At 42.1% G+C, this 25,368-nt stretch overlaps 1 protein-coding gene and 1 non-coding gene across 3 annotated transcripts in view; one reads left to right on the top strand and one right to left on the bottom strand.

Annotated features, from left to right (window-relative positions):
• The first annotated feature begins 1,066 nt into the window (after positions 1-1,066).
• TWF2 (twinfilin actin binding protein 2) overlaps positions 1,067-25,368 on the top strand; it is a 74,738-nt gene continuing 50,436 nt past the window's right edge. Inside the window, exon 1 of one of the 2 annotated variants that reach the window (XM_056856520.1) lies at positions 1,067-1,116. In XM_056856520.1, the coding sequence (XP_056712498.1) occupies positions 1,092-1,116 (25 nt within the window). In that variant the 5' untranslated portion in view covers positions 1,067-1,091. The remainder of the gene's footprint in view (positions 1,117-25,368) is intronic. The other variant, XM_056856529.1, reaches the window with a different exon arrangement.
• TRNAP-GGG (transfer RNA proline (anticodon GGG)) lies at positions 3,516-3,588 on the bottom strand. The gene has a single exon. It is a non-coding gene; the product is annotated as a tRNA-Pro (tRNA).

Here is a 25,368-nt window from a genome sequence, read left to right as displayed (position 1 = left end):
ATGCAACCCTATACATGGCTAATTTTCATGGGATTAGAGTAGATTAATTTTGCCCAAACTGACCCTAGAAGCTAAAACGACTAAACTGAGACTGTCGTATTTTGGTCACATCATGAGAAGACAAGAGTCACTGGAAAAGACCGTCATGCTAGGAAAAGTGGAGGGCAGCAGGAAAAGAGGAAGACCCAACAAGAGATGGACTGACTCAATAAAGGAAGCCCCAGCCCTCAGTTTGCAAGACCTGAGCAAGGCTGTCAATGACAGGACGTTTTGGAGGACGTTGATTCATAGGGTCGCCATGAGTCGGAAGCGACTTGACGGCACTTAACACACACACACACAATTCTGCCTTGCATTCATGGCTCATTACCAATGCTGATTTCTCCACACCCATCTGTCCCCTGGACATCACAGACTCTTCTGCATACCACGCCTAATCCCATCACGCCTGCTATTCACATTGACATACTGTTAACATTTACATACTAATGCTTGTCTGAATTCACTCTCCTCTACTTAAAGGCAGATGGATTCACATTCTAGCTGTATCTGAAGAAGTGAGCTGTGGCTCACGAAAGCTCATACCCTGCCAGAAAATATTCTTGGGAGTCTTTCAGGTGCTCCTGGACTCTTGCCCTTTTCTGCTACTGCAGACAGACTAACACGGCGACCCACTGGGAATTCTGCCTACGATTACACTGGGCAAAAACGCGCGGGAGGTTTTGCCTGGGGTTTGCCGCTCTCTAAATGCACATTTCCCCCACCCAAATCCTCAGAACTCAACAATAAGCCCCCCCCCCATGCAGAGTTTGGAGAATTCAGACAGGGAAAATGCGCATCTAGAAAGCGGCAAACCCCAGGCAAAACCTCCCGCGCGCTCGCGCCCACTCTTCGCATCCCGCACGCGCCACCGCACTCGTCTCCTCCCAGCGAGGAGAGAGCGGCCGGCCCTCCCCCCCCCCACGGGCGGACCCGGCTCAGGCCCCTCCTGCCCAGTCGGCAGGAACCCGGAAGCGGGAGGCGCGGCACTCGGAGCCGTTTCCTGCCCGGGAGACCAGCGGCTGGGGTGGAAGCCGAGCTGATCCGGAGCCATGACTCACCAGACCGGCATTCACGGTAGGGGAGAGGGGAGTCGGGCAAAAGGCTGGGGAGCCCCCCCTCCCCACCCCCCGCGCCTAAGCTCTGGCCCACGCCTGCCGCGAAGGGCTCCGTCGAGCCCGGGGGGTCCTGGCGGCTCCCTCCCCCTGGCAACCCCACCCCTGGTCTCCCTGGCCCGGAAAAGGCTCCCTGGCTCTTCTCTATATGGCCAATTCCCAGTGGGTCGCCGTGTTAGTCTGTCTGCAGTAGTAGAAAAGGGCCAGAGTCCAGTAGCTCCTGAAAGACTCACAACAATATTTTCTGGCAGGGTAGGAGCTTTCGGGAGCCACAGCTCACTTCTTCAGATACAGCTAGTAGAAAAGGGCCGGAGTCCAGCAGCACCTTAAAGACTCACAAAAATATTTTCTGGCAGGGGATGAGCTTTCGGGAGCCACAGTTCACTTCTTCAGTATCTGCAGGTATCTGAAGAAGTGAGCTGTGGCTCACGAAAGCCCATCCCCTACCAGAAAATATTCTTGTGAGTCTTTAAGGTGCTGCTGGACTCTGGCCCTTTTCTACTACTGCAGACAGACTAACACGGCGACCCACTGTGAGTTATCTTCTATATATGGCCCAGATGTGGCGTCCCCGCTTCATGGCCAGCAGCGAGGCGGATGCAGCGAGTGGAGTGTTTCCAAAGGGTCTCTGCGCCCACGAAGGCACCTGGAGGGAGGGCTGCCCCCAACTGGATTCGCTTTTCCAAATGAGCGGTGGGTGGGCAGCCTTGAATGAAAGGTCTTTGGTGGTCGTGGAACCTGTGCTTATGTCTGCTTTTCAGAGGTTGAAGTGGATGCTCGACCAAGCCCGGGTTTCTCCCTTCAATACCAGACGATCTGCCCCGAAAGTCTCCATTTTGGAGTTGGGTTATTGCATCGGGGGTAGCAAACAGCAGCTGGCCTTGCAGAGGGGGCATGGTTTACCTGTTTCTGGAAACCTATGGGAGCCTTTATTCCTCTGTTTTCTAGAAAGCACTGCCTGCCTACAGTCATCTGTGCTGACTAGAGCTTGCAGTGGTATCTGCTCATGGTGATTCATTTTATCTAGCAGCCCCAGTATGATTTTTAGCACCGTTTCTTTTGCGTGCAGTCTGCTTGTGTATGCTGCACCTATAAAATCTACCTCCCCCAACTGTCATTTCTGTTCCAATCCAGTGGCTGACATTGCTTCTTGGATGCAATTGCAATTTCTTATACTCGGCAAAGGGCTTGTCAATAACTAACTCTGTTCTCTGTAAATGTGTCAGCTTTTCTTCTGCTCTATTATCTCTTAGCTCTGCAGTGTGAATCATAATTGCAGGAACCATTTTCCTTTCTGCACACTTTGTTTTGGGCATGCTTCTGTGTGCGCGCATGCACGCTCGCGCCTTTAGCATTCTCCAGATGATCACAGGGAAGATAATCTGAAACACGAATCCTATTGGTTTCTTTATATGTACATAGATGGTTTCTGAAATGCAGAGGGGTGTCAGTGCTGCAGACGGTAGAGCTGGTGCAGGATTTGAGTGAGGAAGCTGTCAGAATGTGATAATACATTGCTACAGTAAAATTATACCGTACATATCTGAGCTGTAATAAAAGTAATGGTAACCATGACAAAGAAAAAAAAAGTAACTGGATGCCTTTTGTCCTGCTATTTTTAACTTCTTTCCAAGAATTTGCAGTGGTAATGTCAAACTGTGGGGTGGCACCCCAGGCCTAAACCATACCCAGCATCCTATCATTTTAATCCTTCAAACAGCATTTCCTTAGCAACTTTAGGCATTTGGTGCTGCTAATATTGAATGTTTGAAACACTGTCGTGAAATCTTTGCAAGCCCTAATAGTCCAAGGTGGGGAGGGATTGGCTGTAGAACAGTGAGGGTTATAATAGGATGAAAAGGAGTAATGTCTTAAGAGGACCGTCATCATGTAGGATGGTCTCCTACCTAGGATATATTCATACTCCTCTTTAGCTGTGAGAGTTGTAATTTGTTTGGTAGTTAGGGATCTCGAATAGAGTTTTCAGTGCCTTCCCAGAGCTGTGCTTATGAAGGCTGTGTGTGTATGGGGGTGGGGTGGGGGGAGGACAGCATCAGGAAACTAGCTAAAAATGTTTTACTGTGCTGTTTCGATGGAGAAATACCTGAAGATCCGTCTGATGTTTGCCATTGGAGACGATCTAAGAACTGTTCTACTGGCGTGTGAAATCTTGAAATGTTGTGGCTGTTTGGATTTAACTATGCAACTAACTTTGAGTCAGAGTTGAACACATGAAGCTGCCTTATACTAAATTAGACCCTTGGACCATCAAAGTTAGTATTGTCTGCTCAGACCGGCAGTGGCTCTCCAGGATCTCAGGCAGAGGTCTTTCACATCACCTACATGCCTAGCCCCTTTAACTGGAGATGCCAGGGATTGAACCTGGGACCTTCTGCATTCCCAAGCAGATGTTCTACCGCTGAGCCACAGCCCCTCTCCAAGTTAGCTTGCAAGTGAACATTAGCAATTTGATTTTTGTTCAACAAATTACCAGTTGAGCACAACACTGTATGTTTAAAGTGGCTGCATTCAGCAGGGAACTGTAATTGACCTCTGGTGCCTGGTACGTGTGCAAGGCATATACACCCAGGGAGACTGTAACTGCTTCAAATGGGATGGTGTATGCACATTTCCTTGTAGAGCAATGCATGCATCCACTTCAAACATGAGCATCCACTGTCTGGCTTGAAGTGATTACATGCATAATATCTATCCAACATTAGTCTACAACTTGTGAATTATTCCAGAAGAACCGGTCGGAGATATTGTTGCCCAGTTTATGCAAAGCAGTGTGGTGTAGTGATAGAATGTGAGACTAGGATCTGGGAGACCCACTTTGCCATGGAAGCTTGCTGGATGACCTTGAGCCAAGCACATTCTCAACCCAGTTGACCTCTTGAGGGGGTTTTTTTGTGAAGGAGGGGAGGGGCCCATGGCTCAGTGGTAGAGCATCTGCTTGGCATGCAGGTCCCAGGTTCAATCCCCGGCATCTCCAGTTAAAAGGACTAGGCAGGTAGGTGATGTGAAAGGCCTCTACCTGAGACCCTGGAGAGCCGCTGCTGGTCTGAGTAGACAATACTGACTTTGATGGACCAAGGGTCTCATTCAGTAGAAGACAGCTTCATGTGTTCATGTGGCAGAACAACATAAGCTGTGGAGGAAGGTGAGATGTAAACAAAGGAAATCAATAAATATGATACTCAGATAATACTGCACTGTGCAGCTGATTTAGCATTGTGTTATTAAAATGGAGTTCTATATGTATCAAGAAGACTTACTGCAGCAGGAGTTTCCTACCAGCATGGTAATTTTTTAACCACTTGTGCAGATGTATGCCATTTGTATGATAATAATAACAATAATAATAATAACAATAATAATAATAATAATAATTTATTTCTATCCTGCCCTCCCTCCCCTGGCCAAGCCAGGCTTAGGGCAGCAAACAACACAAAATATACAACAATAACATATTATACAATAGTACATAATAACACAGATTTGAAACCATTACAATAATTTAAAATATGCTAAATAACACAATAATGCCAGGCTATCTTGATGGTGCCATTAATTCCCGAAAGGAGTGATTTTATTCTGCTGGCTGTCATGCAACCATAATTATCAGAATGTCATATATCAGGAAGAAGAAGGAGATGGACTGGAAAAAAATAAGGAAGGGAAGTGGAAAGGCAGAGAGGGGAAGGTAAATAAGAAGGGAAAGTTTTGAGGGGGGATATGCAAGGAGGGAAGGGGGAAAGAAAAGAAGGAAGGGAGGAAAAATACAGAAAAATATCATATTTAATGAATTAAGAGATTAGATGTTAACCAATGCTATTTTGGGCTACAAGAATCAGTGTAGGATTGTTGCAACCTTGTAGGTGTCATGCATGCTGAATCCATCTCCATCAGGAAGTAACCAAACTAGTTCTCTGTGTCTAGCATTGGTAGTCCCCCTAAATTTAGGTGCTGGTTCATTTATTTTAACGATGGGCGCATCCCAAGAACAAGGCAAGAGTTTAAGAAAATAACTGGTTATTTGCTCTGATAACACTTGCCTTAGCACCGAAACCTAAGGTAAGGCTATGATTGGGCTTCCGAATTTCAATGTAATAGTCCTGCTTGTTACTTCAGTATATATGGAGTTTGTGAGTGGGCCCTAAAGAAATCACACCTGTTCTTGTAGGTTATCCTGGCTGTGTGACCGTGGTCTTGGTATTTTCTTTCCTGACGTTTCGCCAGCAGCTGTGGCAGGCATCTTCAGAGGAGTAACACTGAAGGACAGTGTCTCCAGTGTTACTCCTCTGAAGATGCCTGCCACAGCTGCTGGCGAAACGTCAGGAAAGAAAATACCAAGACCACGGTCACACAGCCCGGATAACCTATAAGAACCGATGAACTCTGACTGTGAAAGCCTTTGACAAATCACACCTGTTTATTTTCTTTACCCATGTTGATGCTCTGCCTGAAGAAGTCAACTATTGCACTGAAATATACCACGAGGCAAGAAAAACTATGCCTTGAAACATCTCTTAGGGAAACAAGTAGGCTGGATCATGTAAAATGTGCTGATTGTCACAGATCTCTTTGCATTCCCCTCCCTCCAGCAGTCTCTTGTGACCCTGGGAAAGTCAATTCCTGTGACTGTGGGACCCACAGGGATTAAGAGTCACATAGCAGGGAGTCTCCAGTGAGGAAGGGGGTGAAAGTGCTCTCCTTCATCTTGCATCAGTGGTGCTTGTGGAAGAGGGAGGAGGGATAGTTTCGCCCCTTTCCTCCTCCTCAGCACAGCCCCCAGCCCAATAGATCCAGTAGGTCCTGCAATCCTCAGAAGCAACTTTGTCAGCATCAGAAGGGGCTGGGGGAGCAGGGTCCAAGATCTTCAGTCATTGTGCCTACATGTCACAGGATCCAGCCGAGTATGCTTTAAGTTGCCTTAGTTGAAGGTGCTATGATCTAATTGCATATGGCAGGGGAGCTTTTTATGTTTTTGGTTTTTTTGGGGTGGGGTTGGTATTGGAAGCAAACAGAAAATGCAGCCAGTGGATGATTCTTTTCCCCATCCCATATTTTAACTATATTGGAATATCAATTGAGGTCTTAAACGGGCCATAAATTATGTAACATAATCAATATAAGAGTGTAGATGCTAGAGATACTGAAGACCTCCTGGGTCAGCTTTTTCGCCACTCTTAATACAGAATTGTTACCTGCTATAGATTCTTCAGTGCTTTGTCCGTTTCAATTGCAGTGAATCGTGCAATGATGTTTTCCCCCTGTCTTTGGAGTCTGTTGTGCAGAGTAATAGATCTTGGTGTTCTTGAATGCTTCCTGTTGTTAAACACCTTGAAGCAATTCCTTTGGCAAACCCCCTCATACTTATGGTCACTGTCACTTAGTGGCTCAACCACCAGCCAATTATATTCTGGCCTGTGCTCCACAAAAAGGAACAAATAAAGGAAAATAATTGCCTGATCAATCAGTGTGTTTGGGAAGGTAAAAAAAATCTATCTTGGAGTCCCATCTGACCTGTTTTCCTTTTAGCACCATCCTTGTGGAAACGCAATCTTGATGATTTCGCACAGGACTTTCCCACTGTCGTGCCAAAGGCCACATTCACGTGGAGGCTTTGTTTTGTTCTCCCCTATTTTTTCCTTGAGTCTTTTTTTCCAATTTTTTTCCACATGAAAAATTTGAAATTTTGGAATAGCAATTAAAAGAAACCCCTTTGCTATTTTTTTTCTTTTAGAAAGAGTAAAATGTTTCTTAAGGGAAAGGTTTTCACACACTAATTGTATAGCATGAACAAATGTGAAGTCTTTTTCAATTTTTTCAATGGAAAAAATTGGGAAATTAGGTGACATGGAAAAATAAAATGCTTATACTGTTGATATATATAATATTTTGAAGAGGTTTTTTTTGTTTAAATGTAATAATTTTAATAATAATATGGTATGTTTAATGATATTAAGTTATTCAAGAATTAAGTGTTTTCATATAGCTAATATCCAAATTTGCCAGCAATCATATTGTGATTCTATGAGAGAATTTCTGTCCAAATAATATACTTTATTTTGTTGACTACAGAATTTTTCTTCTACGTTCAACTTTTATTTTTGCTGGCAAAAATTAAAGATATATGTGCTATGGGAGCATAGGGTATAGTAGTTTGCAACCCTTTCTCATGTATTGGGTATATGTAAAATTTTTCTTATAGAAAGCGAAGGTATTTATACTATTAAATTCTACAAATATGCCAAATAGTAAAATTTGATATGCTAAGTAAGTTATACATAAATGCTTTAATTTTCATTTTTGTATGTGGTTCAGCCAGTAAAAGAAATTTAGGTTTGACAGGAAAGTAATGAATTAATGAAAGTAATGAAGTAATTTCCATTTTCCTCAAATGTCCCATTTTTTTCCTCTGGGGAAAGTCTCATGACTTTACAATTTCCAGAAATGTTACATCTATAGATACTCCAAGAGCATGTCATCCTTGTAGAACTTGTTTTAGTTCATGGTTGTAAGAATGGTAGAGGAAAATTGCAGGATCAGCTGTGGTGTTGCAGTCCATAAATGGGAAGAGTGCACAAAACGCAAGTATAGTGGCTTTCATTTTCCAGTTCTGCTTCCTGCACTTCTGATTTGAGACCAAATTTAGAAATGCAAGAAACTGTATAACAGACATGCCCTTAAAATACAGATTCCGTTCCCCTCAGTCTCGGCCGACTGCATCCCATGTGAAAGTCAGCTAGCAGCACTTCTGTGGCAGGGGCCTTCCTGTCGATTATAATCCCTCATCCGAGATTTATCTATGTCATCTTTCTAAGTGCACACCCATTTTGGCTAATAGGCAGTTCAAGAAGCAAGGAGGGATTTTATACATTTTCATGAACTATAGAAGAAACCATGTTGAGGACTACAAATGAAGTTATTTAGCATTGATGATGTGCTTGTGAGTTACACCCATGAAAGTTTTTTCCAGTAGATGTGCTCATTAGTAAGGAGCCACAAAGCTCTTTGTTTTGTTTTTCAGTATAGCAAACTGACATAGCTATTCCTTGTGTTTCAACGTCTTTGTAGCATTGCAAAAGAGTTGAGTAAGGGAGGAAACCATCTTAAAGAAGAACTGTCTGATGCTACGCGAATTTAGGCAAATTTCGGAGTTGGTACCTTTAAGTTTGCATTTTGAATGCTGGGTATTCAAAGCATGGTCTGTGACATCTGATTTACCGGTAGATGCTCTGCCACTTATGTCAAATTGCTCTGCAGAAATTTTACATTCTACTGCTCTTGTATTTGGACATGTTGAAGCTTTTTTCCTAACATGTTTGTCCTGCAGCTCAGTTGTTCTTCCTATTCAGAAAGAAGTGAAATGGTCTTGAAGCCATACCATCCTTCCTGTTACTTTCTTATCTCTTTCTTTTGTGGAGGTTTTGCCAGGACCTTTTTGTTTGTTCCGAGGTACAGCATCCGAAAGAAGTGGATTACAGTAACTTGAACTGGATCAAAGAAAGGACCAAAAAGGTTTTGCTTGGGTATTATACCAGATCACCCCACCTTTTTTCTTTCTTTCAAATTTGCGGTTCTCCAATTGGTCTTTGATCAGACAGATGCACTTACGTAGCAAATGGTAACTCCACAGTGGTCACATTCAGACTACCTATGTTTATTTTTCTGGGTGCCAGTGAAACTTGTTTCTTTGCTTCTGTACGCCCTCTTCTGACATGACTGAAAGCTTCCTAGCCTAACCTACCTCACAGGGGTGTTGTGAGCATAAAATGGAGAGGACAATGATATAAGCCACTTTGGGTCCCAGTTGAGGTGGGGTATAAATGAAGTAACTAAATAATATCTGAAAGCGCCCAGTTTATACCCTTCACCGAATGTTGCTGCATTAAAAGATGGACAGGAGCAAAGGGCCATTGCTAGTTTAATTTTTGCACTAGGGATTATTCTGCCTAGAATTCCGGTATGGAAAAAACAGTACACAAAATGCTGCTGATTTTGTTCTAGCTAAATTCACAAAGGATTAATATCTGGTCTCATAACTCATTAACTAGAGTCGTAATTCCTTGCTGCAGGGCGTACTCTAAAAATAATTGAGAACATGTTGCTTAATTCTTAACACACCTTCTGCTTGCGTGGTTACATTATAGCAGTGGGGTGGATTTTCCTGTTTTTTCATTGTATGTTTGGGAATATTAAAAATGCTTTTAAGTTATGGCTTTTGTTCAAGTTTTAATTTACCAGGAATGTTCTCATAATCATTAACGTGGATTAGCACTCCACCTTCAGAACCTCTGTTATTTAGCTTAAACATTTATTTATCCCCCGGGGGATCTTAGAGGGTCTGTGTTGGCTTTCCATGTCTTGCTATCTCATTTATCTTTGCAACTCTTTGAGGGTAGATTCAGCTGAGAAATGGTCACTACTTGAATAGTTCAACTTCCTGATTTCTTTGTGGATGTTTGTATATTGTCAGCATCTTCAACAAACTGGTATGAGGCCTGAAGTCTCACCTTAGAGTTGTGTAAAGTCTTGCACTATAGTTATAAGATGGACTGGCAGCCTCAGTATATATAGAAATGGTCCCTATTAGGAGTGTGTGTTTTTGTTTTGCTTAAAGTTTTTCATTTTGTTGTGCTTTTTGTTGTTAATTTCTCCTTGGTTGCAAATTTCTCATTGGTTTCAATGAGTAACACACTTTCAGTTATACCTTTTGTTTTCCATCTCATTTGCACAAAATGCTCCTTCACCCAAGGAATCCTCCTTGTCAAATTTGAGGCAGATAGGAGAATGGGAACCGGTTTCATAGGCAAATAAAGCTCTCACTTGCATCGTGTGCAAAGTTTGAGCCTCCTGAAATGAAGCAAGATTTATTCGGGGGGCACAAATTGACAGCCTAAGAAAGTAAGTAGAGTTTTTAATTTAATTTTTTTTATTTCGATTTATATATATGTTTTATAGTTGCAGAGGAAGCTATGCCATGCAGTATCCTAAGAAAGGCAGGTGGCAAAGCAGAGTGAATAGATGTTTGTGATTTGGACAGTGCTCCTGTCAGGTATATTTTCGCTGGACTCTCCTGCCTTTTGAGTGTGAGCTTATGTCAAATTTTCGAAGCCAGTAAGTTAAGCACTGCAATAACAAAGCCATAAGAATATTAACTAATATTTGTTTTAATGACAACAAGGATGGGTTACATGGATTGCTTAAAATTTAGAAATAAACGAATGTTCATTATGGTTTCCTGTGCTATCTACTGTCTTTCAGGCCTCATTGAGGTAGTAAACCTGTGTCAGGGCTGTACCACTTCAGAGTTCAAGAGGTGGCTCAGGTGACAAAGGTCTGTCTGTGGCTACTAGCCGTGGTGACTAAGGGAACCTCCACATTCAAATGCAGTAAACCTCTGAATACCAGTGCCAGGAGGCAACATCAGGGGGAAGGCCTTGGCTTCTATGACCTGTTGTTGGCACTTCAGAGTAACTGGTTGGCCACTGTGTGAGAATAAATAGACCACTGTTCTAATCCAGTAGATCTTTTCTTATGTTCTTAATGTTCTTCCATACCAATAAATAAACCTCTTCACATAGAAAATTAGCATATCTGGAAGAAAGATATGTTTAAAACATTATCCTGATATTTAGTTTTCATTGTGGATGGAATTTTTGGAACATAACAGCATTTAGTCATGGAGTCTCCGACTTGTACTCTGAAGCGAAGCAACCCAGGCATATCTTTTACTATCCCAGTGAATAGGAAAAGATTAGGTGTTTGGTGCACTGCTTTAACCTCCATAGCTGGTCACTACCAAAGACATCCTTCATCTGGAAGTTGGTATATATAAAGATCCTCATGGCATGCCTCTGATATCATGGAAAGACTTTTTATTAGCAATGAGCATGCAAGTGTCTTCCCAAGGAAATATCATGTAGACATTAGTTATCCATGCAGTTTTTCCAGAGCAGTCACTGAATAGAACCCTGTTGAAATCTAGGAACCTGCTCATTAATCCTTGTGGTGAATGTTACAATCTCCACGTTATAGTTCCACGTTGAGGCAATGGCGTAATTGCTTTAATAAGTTTGTCCAAGCACAAAAGGATACCACAGGAATATTGGAGGTAGTCATAGGACTGCATTTGTGGGCCCCAGTCAAACTGCCCTTATAATCTGTTTGAGCAGCTGGTTGCTACCTTTTTGTGTGTGTGTGTGTCATTTCAGATGCAAGCATTTTGGCTCCTGGCTGCTAACCATTTTTTTTTTTTTTTTGGCTATTCAGAGAAAGCCAGTTGAGTCCTGGTGACATTGAGGGCGCAGCTGTTTTTTTATGAAAACTGCTTTCTCCCATTTTCAGATCTTCCTTCTCTTCTGAGTCGCTGCAGTGTGCTGTTTAAAATGTCTGGTGTGCTTCTGAAAGGACTGCTTTCTCCCCACCTTTTTTAGCGCTACGTTCTTTTTCAGCTTTTTAAAAATGTTCTAAGATTGATGATATAGCGCTATAGCACTAATCTTAGAACATTAAAAATCCCCCCAAAAAAACCGCTGTGAAAAAGATGGGAGGAAAGCATGGCACTGTTTGAAATGGGCGGAGCACTTCAGCAATGGCTCATAGACAGATTGAAATGAGCTGTATGAAACACCCGTCCCTGTATCCCTTTACTTGGAATTGGGCCAACAACAGATAACGTCCTGTTAAGAACAGTAATCTGAAAGGAGTCTTGGTGTCAATAAACAGTTCCTTAAATGGAGTGTGGGTTCATGGTTCTGTTCTCACACACCACAAGTATGAATATTACTAGTGGGCCTTTTCTGTGGTGGCATCCTGGCTTTGGAACCCGCTCCCTAGCGAGAGTTGCCTGGCACCCTCATTACTATAACTTAGGCACCAGGCTAAGTCTGTCCTGTTAATGCCAGCTTTTAATAGTACTTAACTTTATTGCCGAGAGCCAGCGTGGTGCATTGGTTAACATGTTGGACCTGGAAAACTCAGGTACAAATCCCCACTCATGCCATGGAAGCTTGCTGGGTGACCTTGGGCCAGTTACACACTCGCAGTCCTGACCGTGGCTAATATTTGGATGGGAGACCTCCAGGTTGTGACATAGAGGCAGGCAATGGCAAACCACCTCTGAACGTCTCTTGCCTTGAAAAACCGGGGTCACCATAAGTCAGCTGTGACTTGATGGCAAAAAAAAAAAAACTTTTATTGCTGCAAGGGGTTTTTAATGCTATTTTTTAATGTTGGTTGCTGTTGTTTTCTTTTTACTGATGGCCTATAAGCCACCTGCCCTAACCTGGATGGCCCAGGCTAGCCTGATCTCGTCAGATCTCAGAAGCTAAGCAGGGTCAGCCCTGGTTAGTATTTGGATGGGAGACCACCAAGGAATACCAGGGTTGCTGTGCAGAGAAAGGCACTGGCAAACCACCTCTGTTAGTCTCTTGCCATGAAAACCCCAAAAAAGGGGTCGCCATAAATCTGCTGCGACTTGATGGCACTTTACACACACACTATAAGCCACCTAGGTGATTTTAGAATGGGAACACAATGGAGTGTGGGAGAAGGACAATGAATAGAATATTTGTATGACCAGGGGCTTGTGTGCATGAATAAATCAGTCCCTCCCTATTTTGCATCTGTTTTGTTCATATATGGAGCCCCATGGCGCAGAGTGGCAAGCTGCAGTACTGCAGTCAAAAGCTCTGCTTACAACCTGAGTTCGATCCCGACGAAAGTCGGTCTCAGGTAGCCGGCCCAAGGTTGAATCAGCCTTCTATCCTTCTGAGGTCAGTAAAATGAGTACTCAGCTTGCTGGGGGTAAAGGGAAGATGACTGGGGAAGGCAGTGGCAAACCACCCCGTCAACATGTCTGCCTAGTAAACATCGGGATGTGACGTTACCCCATCGGTTGGTAATGACCCGGTGCTTGCACAGGGGACTACCTTTACCTTTAACTTTTTTTGTTCATATAAGTCTCAGTTAATTCAGAAACATTCAGTGTGTTCTGATGGGAAGCTGCTGGCCCAAGGCTTAGTTAGCTTCCTGCTCACAGTGCGAAGCACACAGGTGTCCGAATTGTGTTTGAACAAGTCCTGGGAACCACAGTTTCCACAGCTGACATGCTTGGTTATGTTCCTAGGCTGGGAGATGTTGTCAGACAAAATGTGCTTCAGTATGTTTGCTTCAGTTCTCTGGGGTTCTGTGTGATTTCTTTTTCTTTTACAGATAACCACTGATTTCTTTCTTTTTGTTTTCACTTTTTTCTCTTTTTGTTTCTCTAGTAGTTCTTGTATTACTTGAAACAAAAGATGTTCTTTTGTTTACTTTACATCCTCATTGTGTGCTAGGTGGAGGACGATATAATGGGCAGCCCTACTCGCCAGATGCTTCAGCACATCGAAGAAAAGAGCTCTTACAGCAGGATTGAGATAATCCATGCCACTTCATTTGTGAATCTGTCCAGTGGGAATTCCAGTTTGCCAAGTTGCTTTTAAGCAAAAGATAATAGCTGATCCAGTGAAGAACGGAGAAAATTGGATCACGTTATCTGAAACCTTGAGAATATAACCTAGGTCCCTTAACTTTGTGCCGCTGGCACACAAGCAGTAATGCCTTCATGTGATGCCTTGTAAATAAGAAGGGATGGCCACTTTAAATGCAAACTGTATGTAGCCTGTTCCATGGGGCACCCCCCTCACTACAGTTCTGTTCCTTCCAGGGGAGTGCAACCCCATACAGATCGGGTAACACCTTAAATCCAGGGTCAGATCGTCACTTACCAGTAGCACGTCTACCTTGTTGGGATTAAGTTTCCGTTTATTAGCACTCATCTGCTCCAAAACTGCTTCTAGGTCCAGTTCACGGTTTCTACAGCCTCCCTGGATTTGGCTGGAAGCTCAAGATATAGCTGAATGTCATCTGCATATTATTGACAACCCAGTCCAGTTCTCCAGTTGACTTCATCCAGCGGTTTCATGTAGATGTTAAAGAGCATAGGGGACAAGATGAAACCTTGCGGAAGACCCATAGGCCAAGGGGCTGAACAACAGTTCCCCGGTACCACCTTCTAAATTTCTAAACCAACCCTCTAGGTAGGACCAGAACCACCGCAGAATGGTGCCTCCCAATCCCAATGATTACATTTTTTTAGAATTTGAAACTGCTCTTGTTTTATGCCATAAGTACATTTTACCCTTACATGGGGATTAAGCATCAGGCAGGATTTTTGTCTGTGTATGTGATATGAAAAGCAGCTGAACCCATTGTGTTCATAATTCAACCCGACCATTAATCTAGTTATCTGCAGGTTTAGCCTGAGGGAAAATTTAAATATGAAAAATAATGGGTGATTTGGCCTTTTCTGGACTGTATCACTTCATCTTTCAGGAGGAGGGGTTGCATGTTTGAATGTTCCTCCATTTAAAGGCTTCTGTGTATACTGAAGGCTAGCTTGTCAAGGAAACAGATGAGTTAGAAACTGTTGTTCGTGACATGCTAGTTTGTGTAGAAAGGATTTGTTTTAGTTTTACATCATTGCCACCCTAAGAACGCTTTTCTGGGAGTAAGCCACTGAGTATACTAAAATAGGATTCTGAGTCAATTTGCTTAGGATCGTTGTCTTTAAAATGCAGTTTTCATCGAGTAATGTGGACTAGTACAGCCCATGAAGGACGGTATAAGGTTCTATTTCTGTACATTTGAATTGATTCAGTGTGTGGATTCAATTGTGGAACACTGGAGCTTTTCTAAAGAAGGCTAATTAAACCTTTAAGAAAATGTAATATAGAAATATAGTAACGAATGAAAAGTAATTTTTTATTCAGAAGAAATATAGTGATATAATGACTCATAAATGACAAAGAAAATACTTGATTACAAAAATGAGTAATGACAGGATCACAGGGCACACACAAACTTATATTATGTTATGTTTCCCTTTTACCTATTATTCCTTTTCTTTTCTGTATTGTTGAAAAAATAATAAAAATTTATAAAAAAAGGAAAGAAAAGAAAACGTAACAAGCCCAAGTGAAGGATTGATGTAATATTCCCAGTTTGGCAGAGGATCCAGGCCAATTCTTAACAATGGGCGTGTTTACTTAACAGTATAATTGAAAAGAGAGAAGCAAATGGCCAATGTTAATTTGCTGTTTCCTGTTAAGCATTACCGAATGGTGAATAACTGAGTGATGTTCCTGTCTAGGCCCTACTTGTGTTCCCTTCACTTACGGCACTTTCACCCAGCCCAAATAATGCACTTTCAATGCACTTTGAAGGTGGATTTTACTGTGTGAACTGACAAAATCCGCTTGCAAACGTTAAGGTGCACTGAAAGTGGATTGAAAGTGCATTATTTGGGCTGTGTGAAAGTGCCCTTAGAGAACCTCACAGTGCAGTGCAAGAGCAAACCTGCTATTGACACTTCGCCGTAAGAAAACATGAAGCAGGGCTTTTCACAAGGTGACTTCAAGATAGCTTTGCTCAGCAGTAAATCCAAGTCCTTTAGCCCTAAATCATGTGGCTCATTGAGTTCGCTCAATAAAGGCACACCAGTTTCCATGATCTATTCTCACGAGGGTGTAATGTAGCCAATGCTGTGACTTGACCATCCTCTTGACTTTCCCAGCCTGATGGAAGAGATGCCTTCTTTGTGCTGGTGTGAAGTTCCCCGAGAGAACAATTGGCAGCTGAATTTCATCTTTTAAATTCATTGAGGAATTTTTAACTAAAATTCTGGTGACATCCTTTCCTTGGCACAGAAAGCTCTCGTACTACACAAGAATTTTGTTTTCTGGCTAGTGGAGAGGAGAGTATTTTAATGGTTTAGGAAAGGAAGTTGGTTCACTCAGTGTTTTTTTCTGAATAAAGCTGTCCTTGATACATAATCACGGGAATGAGGTGTAGGGAACCTTTGCCTGTATGTTAGGAGCACTGCAGGTTATCTTTCTGTGGAGTGCTTGCTTCTCTATTTTTCTACTGAATGTGAACTGCAAAAGGGGTATTTAATGTGTGGGAGGGGAGGAAATGCCTGAAGTTCTGCATTCAGTACTATCAGTGGTAGGGAGGGCTCCTTTGTGGTTTACATTTTTACATATGAATGTAAAATCAGTATTTGATATATGTAGGTACATGTGCTAGGAAGCTAGGATTGGCTTGAGGCCTCAGCTTTGTGCTGTGTGTACATGCCAAGGCAGCCACATATCTGTGACACGTGAAGCAAACAATGATCTAGAGCAGGGGTGTCGAACTCAATTGTTACGAGGGCCGGGTATGATATAAATGCCACTTGGTCGGACTGGGTCATGCCTCACCAGCCCAGATCAAAAGTGGGGTGGGAGTGGCTGCCTTGGTTGGCTCGCAGGCCAGATAAGAGCTGTCAAGGGGCCGGATCTGCCCGTGGGCCTTATGTTTGACACCCCTGATCTGGAGACTTTTGTTTAGCCTCTGCAAAGTGAAGGAAAAAAATGTTCAGTGGGGGAGGGGGAATGTTCAGTACACAGAGAAGCTTTAAGCCAAACAAAAGGCCTTCACTTGATACAGAGCTATAATTTTGTGGGCGTCTGAATAATTAAGGCCGTGCAAAGTTGAGTGCTATTGGAACAGAGGGAACCCCTCTACAAGAGTGCACTTAAGACCCTTTTAGTGTAATAAGATGACTGTTGGGATCCATCCTGGGTACCTGATACCAGATCCTTCTTTCTCCAGTCATTGCTTGACTGTCAGGAATCTTGGGAGGGGGAATGACTAGCAGCCATGAGATTGTTTTACAGCCTTGGAGTTCAGACAGTAATATATACACTGGCACAGCCCTCTGTGAAGCTGTGTTTCAGATAGCCAGGGTCTGTCTTGTAACTAACCCCCTCAATGTCTTAGTATGTCTGGAAGCAATGGCAGTTGTTCTGAACCCTGTCAGTAGCCAGGGACTTGGTTTATGAGGTCAGGTAAAGGTAAAGGTCCCCTGTGCAAGCACCAGGTCATTCCTGACCCATGGGGTGACGTCACATCCCGACGTTTTCCAGGCAGACTTTGTTTACGGGGTGGTTTGCCAGTGCCTTCCCCAGTCATCTTCCCTTTACCACCAGCAAGCTGGGTACTCATTTTACCAACTTTGGAAGGATGGAAGGCTGAGTCAACCTTGAGCTGGCTACCTGAAACCAACTTCCATTGGGATCGAACTCAGCTCGTGAGCAGAGCTTGGGACTGCAGTACGGCAGCTTAACACTCTGCACCACGGGGCTCTTATGAGGTCAATTAAATACCTCTAAATCAAGAATGAGTGTCGGTTTAAAAACGGTTTAAAGTCCCCTGTGGAGAGTGGCAACATGTGTTTGAAATGCTGACCTTTGCATGGGCATATTGACACCTCAAAGGCTTCATAGTTGGTATTTGGGATCACTGAGAGATGCCTAAATTAGATGGTCTGAAATATGTCCCCCTCCCCCACAGTGAAGCTGAAACAGGGATATAAGAAATATTGGAACACGATTAAGGTGCAGAAAAATATTTGGGACTCTAGCATGTGGTTGGCAATACAGGGATCTTTCTCAGTTAGTTTTTTGATTTTAGACAATATAGATGCACTCTTCATGGCCTTGGTGGTCCTGCACTTGTTGCTTATAACCCTTCTGAGAGAAACTGTCTCCAAAAGTGATACATTTTCCCACTCAGCTTTTTGTCTCAAACAGATAGCAGCAGCATTCTTCTGAACACCTTTCCTTCTGATGCCCATGGTGCTAAGGACAGTGACTTGACACCCCCACACACACATACACACAAATGTAACAAAGATTAAACAAATCAAGACTTTGGTATACTTGTGATCTTGCCTTGCATGACTTTGGTCAAGTTTACATATTACACTGTAGAGACTGGTGTCTGGCAGCCATAAAGTGTATATCAGGCACCTTACTATTGTACCTTCTAGTACTAGTGGGGACTATTGATGTCACTGCTGGATATTCCTTGAAAAGTTGGTGATGGTGTGAAAACCTTGCACAGCATAGTTGCGTTCTGAATGCTGAGTTCTCTGAGAGCAGTGTCTATCTCACAGAGTAGCTACCGTGGAGAGGACATTCCTTCTTGTACTGACCACAGTGTGTAATCCAGAATTTACCTTTTCCTTGGAAGGAAGCAATAGGAGTGTTACTGAGTACTAAGGAATTTGCATTATACTTTAGATTGCAAACTACTCATTTCTCTCTATTATTTAGCTTAGATGCTTGCTTTTGGACAGCTCTGGTGACAGCAGTGAACCATTTAACATGGTCAGTTGGCAAGAAAATAGGATGAGTGTTTCAGACCAGTGTTCCCTGACCTAGTTGATCCTGCAGGCACTTCTAGAATTTTGAAAACAGTCTATGGGTGCCACAACAAAATGGCTGCTGGAGAGGGGTCCACAGAATATTGGGAGGTTCCAAGCCAAGCATCTTTCTATTATGGAGACTGCTATTTCCATATGGGTGCTCCCTGAGAACCCAAAAGTGATGCTTCCTGGACCCTTCTGAAGCACCTCCTGTGCCTGTGAAGGGAAAGCAAGCCAGTTACCAGCTCTTTGCTTTGAGGAAGAAATGCCTTGGGGAAGATGCAGGGGGCACCAGGAAACACAGGTGAGCACCATGACCCCCACAGGCACCATACTGGGGACCACTGCTGCAGAGGAAAAGACTCCTTCCTCTGGATCGACTTTCACTTAGCATGAGGGAGTCAGAGAAAATCCAAAAAGTTTCCCCAGGTCTCAGGAAGAGGCAGGAGATAGCTATGTTGAAACATAGATCTAGGATCACATTTCATACAGTGAGGCTAGGATGAGAAGAAGCTGTGTGTGAGAACCAAAAAGTCAGGAACAAATTACCTGGGTTCCCCTCAAGAACATGACGTTTCAGGATTGGTTTAATAGTAATATTGAATGTAGTATCTACTACCTTTAAGGCCCACGAATAGGAAGCGAAAGCCACTACTTGAGGTTCCCTTAACACAAAGGTTGTGTCTAGAGAATGAAAGATTGATAGCCACTGGCACAATTACTTGTCAAATTCAGGAAGGCATCCATTTCAGTGTTCATGTATTATTGATCCAGAATTGGTTAGCCGCTCCTGGGACATAGGTTGACAGAGAAGAGGATACTTGGAGGAAAACTAGGCCCACACTCCTCCCAATATGACATATATGTAAAAAGAAAATAGTCACTATTATAAGTAGTGAATCAAGATAGCTGTAGCAGTTCTGGAAGAAACTTAGGAAAACATGTCCAGAGTGTAGGGATATTTATTTAATAAAACATTCCTCACTTTTTCTGTATTCTTCCCCATCTGAAACTGTAGAGGTCAAGCAGAGTGGATCTCTTGAGTGGCTGCCTTGGGTGGGTTACCATCTCTTTTTGCAATACTTTTGTAATACTATTAGGGTGAATTGATTTTAAATTAAATTTAAGTTAAATAGATTTTGGATTTTAGACAGTAAGAGAGAAAAAAGACTTCCTTCCCATTTCATGTATTTCATAAAGACCATGCATGCTTACATATTGCTATAGCAGTTACAGTATATTGCTATGAAAGTTAATAGAGCCTTTTGGTAGCCTGAGTCATAACTTTTGACCATGTAGCTGCATGCACAGCAGAAGCAGAATTGTATTTTCATTCTGTATGCATATGCTAAGATACTAAGCAAAATCGCTGACTTGAAGGCTAAGACCGCAGTGTTTGGTCACTAGTTTGCCTGCATTTAATTAAACAAATCTGGAGTTTCTTCTGAGTAGGCGTGCATATGATCATAATATTAACATGTATCCAGAGCTTTTCTGAAATAAAGGCTGGAAATTACTGGTCAAAACAGTGTTTATCCATGAGTTGAAAAGTAAAATGTCCATGCAGTTTGGTTAATACAGTTTTCTTGGTTAATACAAGAGAACGAGCTATAGAGTGGATCACAGTAGTCTATCCTGGGTTTGATCATGTCTTTCAACGAAAGTCCACACCTGATGAATATACCAATTAGCCAAAGCCCACAGAGAACACCTGTGCCTACATCTATACACAGAGATCCGGTAGCACCACCAAGTTGCAAGCCTACTGTCTTTTTTAGTGCAACTCCACTCTGAGTGGGTTGAATCTGCAAGCCTTGGTTGGCTCAGTGGCTGACCATTAGCATCTCAGTCTTATCTGGCCTGAGCTTCAGTTTATTGACCCACATGTAGCTCATTTCTGTTTCCAGACATGAATTCAGGACATTGACGGCTCACACAATTCAGTCTGAAAGGAGTAGAGATGCGTGTCATCAGCTGGTGGTGTTTCCTTCCACCTTTGTGTGTGGTTACATGTAGATTTAAACTGCATAGCAGACAAGATTTAGGACCCCGTAGCATATGTCCTAGATGAACTGTCTCCCATGTTCTTGTACACCAGAGAGGGGAAAAAGCAGACTATGGTGTCCCTGCTATTCATCATAACTAGTTGGTTTGGAAGGTAACTACACTTAATGGTATCAAAAACCCACTGGGAGGTCCAGGAGCATCATTAGGGTCAAACCCCTCCTATTGCTACCCCAGCAATCAGTCATCAGTCAAAACACTTTCAGTTGCAAAACAGGTCAGAAACCAGATTGAAATTGATCCAGATAATCCGTGTCCTCTAAATAAATCGACTGCAACTGCTTGTTTGGGCATCTTGCCGAGAAAGGGGATATTTTCCACCTGTTCGTGGTTATTCATTTGGGCCTAGGGAGGGCTTCTTCGGGAGGAGCTTCACGACTTCCTTCTTCAAGGCTTACCTCATCCTTAAAAGGAACATCTCTGGGCTCAGTTTGGCAATCCCCATCAGGTGGATGTTACAAACTGTGATAGGCAAGTCGAGCATGAATATAGTAGAATGCCTTCTTCCAAGCAATTTGTCCACATCCTTGAAGTCATCCAGTGTATTCTGGTAGTTATGTTTTGGATGCCCCTCCCTTTCTCATATGGGTTCATTTGGTTATAAGAATTCTATACTTGAGCATGTTAAGCAGTGTCAATAAACTGCAATCCTGTCCCAATCCAAATTCTGCAGTGAGAAAGGTAAAATGTTGAGACCTGTACAGACATAGGTTCTCTAACATATTTTGCTTCTACTATTCATAGGAAGAGGCAAGCAACTATGATGTGCACCTCACAAGTGGAAATCCTATTGTTTCTCTTTTTCTCATTTGAGTGAAGGAAGGTTACCTGTTCAATAGTAAGAATTCTTCTTCAGTACCTAGATGACAACTGTAATGTTTCTTTTACAGATTTAAATAAAAAGAGCAAAGGAGATTTTCTGCCTCAGTGAGGCAAACTGGGTAGAAATTCCAAAATGAATTTCATGGTTAATATGCGAAAACTGCTTTGTAATTCTCCCCCCGCCCAAACACACACACCAGAATAGTTGCCACTAGCAGAGACAGGAAGGAAGGAAGCAGTAGTTTATAGCTGTGCAGATAGTTTGTGGATCTTGGTGTTTATGGGTAGGCTTCTATTTTTTGCCACTCCTTAATGACAGTCAGTAGAATAAATTACGAAAAATAATAAAAACGTGTAAATATGCTTAAGGTTGATAATTTGTATAGATTTTGCTTTGCTTAGTGTATAATTTTTTTAAAGTCTATCATCCTTATAATTTCTTTTTTTTATCATCATTAACCTTTATTGGCATGCCAGAGAACAAAAATAAAACAACAATATACCTCCAAAGGCAATACATATAATTCACAATTCGGGTTAATAAAGCTTTTCTTGTTCTTTAAGAACTCCTGTAAGAAATTCAGCCACAGTAGCCGTAATTTTAGGATCCTGATCACTCAAGAGAAATTTACATTTCACTTCATTGCTCCTGTATCTCATAAACTGGAGCAAAGTAAATAACAGTTTATCCCGCAGAGTCACATAAAGAGGGCAATCTAAGAGGATGTGATCAATTGTATCAGGCAAATTTAAACCACATGGGCATAAACGTTCGTGCCTGGGGATCAGAAGATATCGGCCTGAGAGCATCCTAGATGGGAATGCGTTAACCCTAGCTAATAAAAAAACGCGGTGTTGAGAAGGTACCTCTAGATTATCCAAATACCTAGCCATTTTACCCAAGTCGTTATTAAGGCCTAAAGCCGCAGGAGAACAGATGGATGGTAGAGCTGGGCTAAGATTCTGCAGTTCTGCATCCAGGAGACGTTGCTTAATTCTTTTAAAAATATAAGATTCATTGGCTAGAGTAAGGTTATCTAAATCAATTCCAATTTGACAAAGTTTAGATCTAATTAATATGTCCCATGAAGAGTAATGAAGTTCATTTTTCAAAAGATTTAAAAGGGACCTTGCTCAGTTTGGAAATATAATTTGAGCCAATATCTTATTGTTTGAATCCAAGCTTTAGTGGTAATCAAATTTTGCCCGATTTCGAGGCAAATTGTAAAATATGAAACACATTTAGGTATCCCCAGTATTTGTCTAAGAAATATGGCTTGAATGTTCTCCATTTCTTGATTAAGGGCTCCAGTCCATACGGGAACACCACAGAAATTGGGGGAGTATTTTTGTGTGCAGGATTTTGATCAGTGCAGGGACACATTGATTCCCTTTCGCATAAAAAAAATGCTTAAGTTGGTTTAAGGAAATCCTGGTAACTTTGATAGTATTATGTCGATGTACGGACCAATTGAGGTTACAGTTATAAGTAATTCCCAAATACTTATAACTTTTAACTTGTTTGATTGAATCCTTCCCAATATGCCATTTATATAAAGACTATTTTTTAGAAAACACCACTACCTTTGATTTGGAGGGATTAATAAAAAGTAGGTTCAATTGGCAATAATTGTTAAAAGCATCTAAATATCGTTGCAGGCCTACTTTAGTAAAAGAGAGGATGACGGTATCGTCCACATAGAGGAGTAGAGGTAAAGACAGGGACCGTAATTTAGGTGGATGGCCATTGACTGAATCTAATGATTGCGCTAGATCAGAAAGAAAGATATTAAAAAGCAAGGGAGCTAAAACACACCCCTGTTTAACGCCTCTTTGAATTAAAATTTTGTTAGACCACCATTGGGTGAGAATTTAACTTGGCAAGTGGTGTTTGAGTGTAATTTCTTTAGAAGTATTAGCAGCCTGGGGTCAGTTCCTAATTTTGCACTTGAAACAGCTGGAGACTGAGAAGGTGATTGCCAAATAATGGAATACTTCACTAGTTCTGTGCCCCCAGTTTTTTTCACTAGTGGTGACAAGTCGTTGGGCAAGACAAGCTATTGGTCTATCCTGTGCATCTGACATTTTGACATTTCGTTTCACATGTAGCCTGTGCACAAATGTGCAAATGCGCAAAAAAAAAAAAAAGGCCAAAAGAAATGGTATTATAGAGTGTCTTGGTTTTTATTTTATTTTTAAGTTGAAATTCTTGTTGGGAACAGCTGTTGAAGCTCAGAAGCCACACAACAGAGAATAAGGACGTTATTTAATTGCATTTATTGTCAGTCTTACTGAGATTTCAGGTTGATTATACAGTTAAAAACAATGCAATCACAATAGTATAATGCATACAAAAACAGTGCAGTAAAAGAGGATTACAAATGGAGAGTAGTGCAATAAAGCAGTGTAATACATACAACAATCAATGACATTAAACTGGATAAAAATTTACAAAAACAGTACAATACCTAAAACCTCACAGTACAATACCTAATACTTTACATTATTACTCAGATTCCCTTTATAAAATTGACTTCATCTGCAACTAATTCTCCGGATCTTTTGCTGCCAAATTTGCCTTCCTTCACTTGTTTGGTTCCTATAAAATTTCCGAACAGTTTACATATCTCTGATTGCTGGAAGCAGTGGATTAGATCCAGGGACTATCCTCCAACAGAGGAAGTCTCCTCATTTAGCAGATGAGGATCAAATCCAGTGTAAATAAGTATATATAAACTGACAATTTATTGTGAGAGGGGGATTTTTATTTTTATTTATGAACGTGAGTACAGTAGGAATGTGAAGGTAAGTCCTGGTATGAAATAATTTTCTTTGTGGGGCATCCAGGCCCACAACCTGGGAGTTTGATGCCCTGTGACACAGATACGGCCTCCAATGGCAGCAGGGACTGATGAGCCCAAGCAGTGCTGAGTGATGGCTCCAGCAGCCTTTCAAAGCCACACATTGCTAATAAGTGGAATCGTGATGGCTTTTCTTTGTCAAGCAACTTAACTGGATATCGGTGGAGCATTCACTCTCCACCTTTTGAGATGGTATTGTGTGCTGAACCTTTCCTGCAAAGGTGCTCTGTTACTAAGTCTGATTAAACCTTCCAGATTACAAAGGAGGCTTGTAATGAGCACTGGCAGCTCCAGCTCAGTTCTATAAGAACCAAATAATTAATCCCTGTTAAACCAGTAGACATTTTGCAAAGTAGACCGCATCTTGCTTAGAATTGAGTAAGTGTAAAAATCTACAAATATACTAATGATATCATTGGTTCTTGTAGGTTATCCGGGTAGTGTGACCTTGGTCTTGGTATTTTCTTTCCTGACGTTTCGCCCACAGCTGTGGCTGGCATCTTCAGAGGAGTAACACTGAAGGACAGTGTCTCTCAGTGTCAAGTGTGTAGGAAGAGCAATATATAGTCAATATATAGCAATATATATTGCTCTTCCTACACACTTGACACTGAGAGACACTGTCCTTTAGTGTTACTCCTCTGAAGATGCCTGCCACAGCTGTGGGCGAAACGTCAGGAAAGAAAATACCAAGACCACGGTCCCACAACCCGGATAACCTACAAGAACCGATGAACTCTGACCGTGAAAGCCTTTGACAATATACGAATGATAAATTGATTATCTTGCTCCTACAGTAATACCTTGAGGTACTATTTTCAGCATTTGGCTGCAGGGCAAGTGAGTTAAATTGCTTTATAAAGTGGGTATGCACAAGCATATGAAACTGTCTCATGCTGAGTGAGACCACTGGTCTATCAAAACAGGCAGATGCCTTTCCCATCACCTACTCCCTGATCCTTTCAGCTGGAGAGGCTGCAGATTGAACCTGCATGTAAAGCAGATGCTGTACCACTAAGCTACAGCCCCTCCCCTTCCTAATAACAAGACCCATTTCAATTTGGGTTCAGGCGTGGGTTTGGCATAGAAACAGCCTTGGTTGATCTGACTGCTAAACTTTGCCAGGAGAGCAATAGAGGGCGTGTGTCCTTGTTGATTCTCCTGG

The sequence above is a fragment of the Euleptes europaea genome, chromosome 1, assembly GCF_029931775.1.
Source record: "Euleptes europaea isolate rEulEur1 chromosome 1, rEulEur1.hap1, whole genome shotgun sequence".
Classification (NCBI taxonomy): domain Eukaryota; kingdom Metazoa; phylum Chordata; class Lepidosauria; order Squamata; family Sphaerodactylidae; genus Euleptes; species Euleptes europaea.
Note: the sequence above shows the minus strand (reverse complement) of the source record. Positions and strands in the feature narration are given on the sequence as shown.